At 46.4% G+C, this 8,483-nt stretch overlaps 1 protein-coding gene across 14 annotated transcripts in view; it reads right to left on the bottom strand.

Annotated features, from left to right (window-relative positions):
- KANSL3 (KAT8 regulatory NSL complex subunit 3) overlaps positions 1–5,084 on the bottom strand; it is a 46,944-nt gene extending 41,860 nt beyond the window's left edge. For 8 of the 14 annotated variants that reach the window (XM_032255312.1, XM_032255309.1, XM_032255320.1 and 5 more), the window contains exons 1-2: positions 5,001–5,084; positions 3,601–3,865 (exon numbers count right to left, since the gene is read on the bottom strand). In XM_032255312.1, the coding sequence (XP_032111203.1) occupies positions 3,601–3,815 (215 nt within the window). In that variant the 5' untranslated portion in view covers positions 3,816–3,865; positions 5,001–5,084. Of the gene's footprint in view, positions 1–3,600; positions 4,863–5,000 lie in introns of those variants that run through there. The other 6 variants (XM_032255307.1, XM_032255315.1, XM_032255308.1 and 3 more) reach the window with 5 other exon arrangements.
- Between the last annotated feature and the right edge of the window lie 3,399 nt (positions 5,085–8,483).

Below are 8,483 nucleotides of genomic sequence, written 5' to 3' on the forward strand. Positions count from 1 at the left end.
AAAAAAAAAAAAAAAAAAAAAAAAAAGAATCAGCTCCTCAGTGACATCAGCCACATTTCAAGTGTTCAACAGATATATGTGGCTACCAGTTACCATGCTGAACAACTCAGGTACAGAACATTTCTAGTATTAAAAAGTTCTGTTAAATAGTGCTGGTCTAAAGTTTTAAATTCATGCAAACTTTCTCCTTTCATTAGCAAGTCAACTGGTAGTTAATTATTAATATATACTTGTAAAGTCTATGATTTCCTTTCTGTATGATTATTTAAGACAGATAACCTGGAATGCACATGTCTTAGCTATTTAGCTCATTTTGTATAGAGCCTAGAAGATAAACAAATATAAATGAACATCTGAATGTCTTTCATATTTTAAAATGAAATCCAGCCAGTCATGGTGGCTCATGCCTGTAATCCCAGCACTTTGGGAGGCCAAGGCAGGCTGATTGCTTGAAGTCTGGAGTTCAAGACCAGCCTGACCAACATGGTGAAACTCTGTCTTTACTAAAAATACAAATCAGCCAAGCGTGGTGGCGGGTGCCTGTAATCCCAGCTATTCGGGAGGCTGAGGCAGGAGAATTGTTTAAACCTGGGAGGCGGAGGTTGCAGTGAACAGAGATTGCGTCCACGCAACAGTGAGACTCCATCAGAAGAAAGGAGGGAAGGAAGAAAGGGAGGGAGGGAGGGAGGGAGGGAGGAAGGGAATGAATCCTAGTGCCCCGAGGGTCTATCCCCACTTTATGATATGGACCAACTCTGTCACCCCAAATACTATGCCAGACAAACTGGTCTACTGGCTATCCACCAAACTTTATGTTAATTTTTTGACCTAAGTGACCTTACTGAATTCATTTCCAAAGACTGAAATAATTACATCATTGTGAAATTGTATGCAGCTAGATCTGGTGGTGGACGAAAGAGCTGATTATCTTCTTTAGGCCAGATGTTGGACTTGATACTTGGATATGTGTACCTAAAAGAGAACTTAATTTCACCATCACAAACCTATCCTCCCCCAGTTTTCCCTAAATCATGGCACCACCCAGTTGCTTAAGCCAGAAATCTGTCATCCTAATTTTACCTTTCCCTTTAACCCGGGTTCTTGCTCTGGCTTCCAATTCACCATAGCAGATTCTAATGACCTATTCACTCTACCTATGAAAATACATCTCAAGGCCGTCTGATTTCTCCATTTGTACTGTTCCTGCCCTGTACAAGATATCATGACTTCTGGCCCTTCTCAGTCCACTACAATGGCAGCCTGCAGTTGGTCTTGTAAGTACTCCTGCACTATAATATACTCCACAAAAAAATCCAAAATGATATTTTTAAAATATAAATTGTTTTGTTGTACAAAAAAAAAACAAAAAGAAAAAATAATAAAAATAAAGTAGAAATTGAACCCCTAGCTTAAGATCCTTCAATGACTTCTCACCACTCTTAGAATCAAATTCCTTCATAAGGTAACCTCTGCCAACTTCTTCCTACCTCCCACTTACACCCCTACTGCTATTATATTCTGGCCACACTGGCCTAAAAGAGTTCTTAGAGCATGCCAAATTCTCACTTTCAGGGCCTATATATGGAGACAGAGATTATAAAAGGAAACAATTTTCTAAGTACCAAAAAAACCAAGTCCATGGAATCTCACTTGAAGAAAATGTCATGAGATGCGGACACAGGAGTTTTAATGTCAGCAAGAAGCTAATATGTAGCAAAAAGGAAAAGACTTCAACTACTATTTAATGGAGCTTTTCAGTTATGCCCTAGGCCGGAGGCATCAGAATTATGTTAACTTATTGCCTAAAGTTACAGATTTTTACATCCTGTACAACCAGAAAAGCCATCAAAATTATAAAGTCATTCGGAAATGAAATAAAAAACACTATTCTGCATGTTTATTTATTTATTTATTTATTGAGATGAGGTCTCACTCTGTCACCCAGGCTGGAGTGCAATGGCGTGATCTCGGCTCACTGCAACCTCCGCCTCCTCAGTTTAAGCTATTCTCCTGCCTCAGCCTCTTGAGTAGTTGCGATTACAGGCATCCGCCACCACGCCTAGCTAATTTTTGTATTTTTAGTAGAGACAGGGTTTCAGCATGTTGGTCAGGCTGGTCTCGAACTCCTGACCACATGATCCACCCACCTCAGCCTCCTAAAGTACTGGGATTACAGGAGTGAGCCACCGCACCCAGCCTTCTGCATATGTTTAAAACACACTTAGCAGGCAGGGCCCAATTGCTCATACCTGTAATCCCAGCACTTTGGGAGGCTGAGGTGGGCAGACTGCCTGAGGTCAGAAGTTCGAGACCAGCCTGGGTAACACAGTGAAATTCCATCTCTATTAAAAATACAAAAATTAGCCAGGCATGGTGGCAGCTGCCTGTAATCCCAACTACTCAAGAGGCTGAGACACTGAACCCAGGAGGCAGAGGTGGCAGTGAGACAAGATTAAACCATGGCACTCCAGCCTAGGGAACAAAGAGTGAAACTTGGTCTCAAGGAAAAAAAAAACAAAAACTTAGCCAGGTGTGGTGGTGCACACCTGTAGGCTCAGCTACTTGGGAGGCTGAGGCAGGAGAATCGCTTCAACCCAGGAGGTGGAGGTTGCAATGAGCCAAGATCGCACCACTGCACTCCAGCCTGGACCACAGAGCAAGACTCCATCTCGAAACACACACACACACACACACACACACACACACACACACACACACTCTGGGGTATCTCTAACTCATTAGGTCATTAAGGCTTAATTTCAGAAGGCAGTGGTTCTAACCCCCAACAAAATTAAAACCAGTGCTTGAGGAAAGATTAAACATTAGGTCAGATTAAAAACAAACAGATAAAACTCTTCTCCAAAAGTTTTACAAAATTATTAAGGGCATGATTTGATCACCACAACAGAATATGTCAACACATCTTGAAACATAATTAGAATGCCTTAAAGTACAAAAGAATTGGCAAACAGGTTTATTTAGACCCAACGTAACTGTATCACATATCAGGTAGTCAATTTATGAAACTTCCTCGCCCTATAACATAGGCTGGTCGAAAATATCATTAGATCTAAGAAGGGTTTACATTAACCCATGGATAGCAGCTCCTTACAAGGGAAGAGAAAAAGCAACGTCTTAGAAATTGGCTCCTAACCTTCGTGTGTAAAGCCAAAAAAAGCAAAATGCATTACTATAAAAAGGCTATTGTTGCCACTGTCAAGTAACCCAGAGCACTAGACTAATGTGATAAGGGGTCCTATCTTGTGTGGTAACCTTTTAAAATCAACTTTTCAGTCTTTCTCTTCACCAGTTAAATAACCCTCTTTGATTTTCCCCCTTTTCACACAAGTCCTATTATCTAAGTGGAATAAACTGTCTGTTTTACCTCTACACATCTTGCTTTCCTAACTCTTGTTAGATATCTACTAGAGATGTCCACAATCAAGCCAGCTATCCTTACGCTGCTTAAGAGATGCCTGAATTTAACATCCGAATGCCTTATACAATCTCCCCCAGTCAATCCCAAGAAAATCCTCTCTAAATTCCCATCTGATCACTGCCCAGTGAGGGCAGCAGCAGCCCTTAGAAGCCCAAACTCACATGTTACTTTCGTGCTGCCGCCGGGGAGTGACAAAGAGCATGCGGGTGGGGCGGGCACTACTGGCATCTGGGTGGGCACTCCAAGGCTTGGCATAGCTATGATCCAGAAAAACCAGGTCCAGCTCCCGTTCGTGCACTGAAAGCTGGAAGAGCAGCGAGGTGCCCATGCGTCGAGCTGAAGTCTGGAAGTCCCTCTCCCCACCCCGGTGGGCCATGTCAGTGGAGGGACAGAAAGTCAGAACATGGGTATCTGCATGCTAGTCACCTGTAGTGAAAAGTTTCAGTTTAGGTCAATTCCAATATTCTAAATTCCACCCAATAGACACCACCTAACATGCTTACTTTTGTAGCCTACTATCATTCCTATTGAGCATCCATTACACAGCAGACCTTTGGTGGGGAGGGTTCGTGGAATCCCACACCATAACCCAAAACAAAACAAAACAAAACAAAACCTGAATTGAACCTTAGAAAGACTGGAAAACAAAAAAAAGCTATAGTGCCATGAGTTGCCCCATACTCGATTTCTACGAAACTGAAATTCGCTAACGGGAGAGCTCACCGACTCCACGGTTCAGAAAGACCTCAGGTGGACAGACACTAAACTTGCTGGGCCAGCACAACTTCCTAGGAGAGCAGGAAGGGTTCTGGCAAACAGGAAATCACAAATATGAATTTGTCGGAAGCTAAGGATCTCTGTTGCTTCACACCATCCTCTAACGATAATGCGAACAGAGCCGGGTCCGTAGCTAGGGCGCTGGGCACCCCTAAAGGGCAGGACAACGCGGGCCTCAAGGAAGCGAATCCCAGTTCGGGCTCCATTTCCTTCAAGTCTCTGGTATTATGTGAAACAAAAGTTCTGCAAGTACTTCGTAATATCCCAGAGTTTTTAAATATAAAAAATGCGAGCTCCCCCCGCAAAGCCTGTTGACAAAATGATCCCCGTGGAAGCCCTTTCGCCGGTGAACGACGTGCCCGGGAAACCGCCCGGGACCCCGCCTGCTCCGCAGGCTTTCCCGCCACTGAGCCTCCACACGGCCCTTCCAGGAGACAAGGCTATGACTCGCATTTTACAGACGAAGGAGCCAGCTCGGGGGATTGAAGCGATTTGGCCAAGGTCATCCCGAGTTCGCGAAGAGGAGGAGTCGCCTGGCCCCCGCCTCCCGCCTCCCGCCTCCCGCTCCCCGGGGCAGGGCTCGGCGTCCGCGTCACGGCAGCCCATACGCGTCCCCCGCCCGCCCCGGGCCCAACATGCTCGACCGGCCCCGGCAGCCGGTCCCCAGCCCAAACCCCCGCATGCCACAAGAGCCCGGGAGCTCTCGCCAAGACCCCCGGCCGTCCCAACCACGGCCGCGACCCCCACGACCCGCCACTCCCCTCGAAGCCTACGCAGCTCTCACCCGCGGTCTTCAGGCCGCGCGCTGGGCCCGGGCCGGATTGCCACGAGCGTGCGCGTTAACGCCTCCACGCCCCAGCGCTGCGGGCACCGAGTAAAACGCGGAAGCGGATCACAGCCTGAGAAGGGAGAGGCAGTGAGCTGCAAAGCACGGTACAGACAATCTCAAGAGACTTCGTCTGGAAGCGGAGTGCCGAGAACGCTCAAGCATCTCAGAAGCAGAAAGCATTTAGACTGCAGTATCTGCTTCGCCCATTTTCAGTAGGTAAAGCGTGGGCAGAAGAGGAGGCTGGCTTCTACGGCCCCAGTTCTCGCCGCTCCCACCGTATTGGTCCGTTGTGCCCTTTGAGAGGTCGAGCACCCAACTGTCCACCTCCACCAGGGCAGCCCCCTGAATTTACTCATTAAGAATTTACCAGGGCCGGGCGCAGTGGCTCACGCCTGTAATCCCAGCACTTTGGGAGGCCGAGGCGGGTGGATCACGAGGTCAAGAGATCGAGACCATCCTGGTCAACATGGTGAAACCCCGTCTCTACTAAAAATACAAAAAATCAGCTGGGCATGGTGGCGCGTGCCTGTAATCCCAGCTACTCAGGAGGCTGAGGCAGGAGAATTGCCTGAACCCAGGAGGCGGAGGCTGCGGTGAGCCGAGATCGCGCCATTGCACTCCAGCCTGGGTAACGAGAGTGAAACCCCGTCTCAAAAAAAAAAAAAAAAAAAAAAGAATTTACCTATGTGGCTCACACCTGTAATCCCCGTGCTTTGGGAGGCGTAGACGGGAGGATCTCTTGAGCTCAAGAGTTTGAGATGAGCCTGGCCAACATGGTGAAACCCCCGTATCTACAAAAAATTTTAGAAATTAGGCGGGTATGGTGGTGGCGTGTGCCTGTAGTCCCAGCTACTTGGGAGGCTGAAGTGAGAGGATTGCTTGAGCCTGGGAGGTCCAGGCTGCAATGAGCCGTGGTCGCCCACTGCACTCCAGCCTGGACAACAGAGTGAGAACCTGTCTAAAAGAAAAAGAATTTTGTTACCCTAGGTTGCTTTGTGTGATTAACTTTACTATGTGTTTTGTGTAGAGAGAGTAGATCCTCAAAGTCAGGGACATTAACCTTTGTATCCTCCAGAGAACATATAGTCCAGAACATAGGTAATTGTTCAAATGTTGACTGATCAATAATTGGTTATTTAGTTGACTGACTGACAGCAGGACAACAAGAGACATGAGACACAAGAGCAAAAGACATGGTTCAAGATGAAAAATCTCAGCCGGGGGTCGTGGCTCATCCCTGTAATCCCAGCACTTTGGGAGGCGGAGGTAGGAGGATCACTTGAGCCCAGGAGTTCAAGACTCCATCTCTACCAAAAAAAAAAAAAAAAAGCTGGGCAAGGTGCCATGTGCCTATGGTCCCAGCTACCCAGGAAGCTGAGGCAGGAGGATCACTTTAGCCCTGAAGGTACAGGCTGCAGTGAGCTATGATTGTGCCACTGTACTCCAGTCAGGGTAACAGAAGGAAACCTTGTCTTTAAAAAAGAAATTACTTTAAAAATAAAATAATAAGAATAAAACAAATAGGTATAAATAATTTTTTTAATGAAAACCCTCTTCACATCCACTAAGAGCTAAAAAACAATGACAATGAAAAAGCAAATGCTAAAAAGTGTTAACAAATATGTGGAGAAATTAAAACCATCAGGTATTGCTAGTTAGACTGTAAAATAGTGCAGCCACTTTGGAAAACAATCTGGCAGTTCCAGAGTTAGCATATGACCCAGCAATTCAACTCCTAAATTTGTGCCAAGGAGAAACTGAAACATATACACACACAAAACGTGTACGGGTCAGGCACAGTGGCTGACGCCTGTAATTCCAGAGCTTTGGGAAGCTGAGGCCAGTGGATTACCTAAGGTCAGGAGTTCCAGACCAGCTTGGACAATGTGGTAAAACCCCATCTCTACTAAAAATACAAAATTAGCCAGGTGTGTGACACACGCCCATAGTCCCCGCTACTTGGGAGGCTGAGACAGGTGAATTGCTTGAACCTGGGAGGCTGTGGTGAGCCAAGATTGTACCACACACTCTCCAGCCTGGGCAAGACAGAGCAAGACTTTATCTCAAGAAAAAAACAACAAAAAACATGTCGGGCACGTGGCTTATGCCTGTAATCCTAACACTTTGGGAGGCCGAGGCGGGCAGATCACCTGAGGTCAGAAGTTCGAGACCAATCTATCAACACGGATTAACCTTGTCTCTACTAAAAATGCAAAATTAGCCTAGCATGGTGGCACATGCCTGTAATCCCAGCTACTCAGGAGGCTGAGGCAAGAGAATTGCTTGAACCCAGGAGGTAGAGGTTGTTGTGAGCTGAGATCGTGCCATTGCACTCCAGCCTGGGCAACAAGAACGAAACTCTGTCTCAAAGTTTCTGCTATATATATAAAACAAAACTATATATACATATACATATAGCAAATATATATTTGATATATATATATATATATAGAGAGAGAGAGAGAGAGAGAGTTTTGTTTTTCAGACAGAGTCTTGCTTTGTCACCTAGGCTTGAGTGCAGAGCACGGTCTTTGGTCACTGCAACCTCCAGCTCCTGGGTTCAAGCAATTATTCTGCCCCAACCTCCTGAATAGCTGGGACTACAGGCGTGTGCCACCATGCCCAGCTAATTTTTGTATTTTTAGTAGAGATGGGGTTTCATTATATTGGCCAGACTGATCTCAAACTCCTGACCTTGTGAACCTCCCACCTGGACCTCCCAAAGTGCTGAGATTACAGGTGTGAGTCACTGCCACCAGCTATAGCTGATATTGTTTAAATTCACACAATTTTAGTCCCAGTAGAACCAGCTACTTGGGAGGCTTTGGCAAGAGGATCGCTCAAGCAAGCTTTATTAAATCAAGCCACGGAGATTTTGGAGTTGTTCCTTAGCCAGCACAACATAGCCCATCCTGACTGATACACCCAACCAGACAATCAACTGTAAGGGCAGAATAAAGATATGTACAGACATACAGGCCCAGCACAGTGGCTCATACCTGTAATCCCAGCACTTTGGGAGGCCGAGGTTGGTGGATCATGAGGGCCGAGGTTGGTGGATCATGAGGTCAGGAGTTCAAAACCAGCCTGGCCAACATGGCAAAACCCCATCTCTACTAAAAATACGAAAATTAGGCCGGGCACGGTGGCTCAAGCCTGTAATCCCAGCACTTTGGGAGGCCGAGGCGGGTGGATCACGAGGTCAAGAGATCGAGACCATCCTGGTCAACATGGTGAAACCCTGTCTCTACTAAAAATACAAAAAATTAGCTGGGCATGGTGGCGCGTGCCTGTAATCCCAGCTACTCAGGAGGCTGAGGCAGGAGAATTGCCTGAACCCAGGAGGCAGAGGTTGCGGTGAGCCGAGATCGCGCCATTGCACTCCAGCCTGGGTAACATGAGTGAAACTCCGTCTCAAAAAAAAAAAAAAAAAAATAC

Source organism: Sapajus apella, unplaced genomic scaffold (assembly GCF_009761245.1).
Source record: "Sapajus apella isolate SASKATOON/1434 unplaced genomic scaffold, GSC_monkey_1.0 scaffold89, whole genome shotgun sequence".
In the NCBI taxonomy this organism is placed as follows: Eukaryota; Metazoa; Chordata; class Mammalia; order Primates; family Cebidae; genus Sapajus; species Sapajus apella.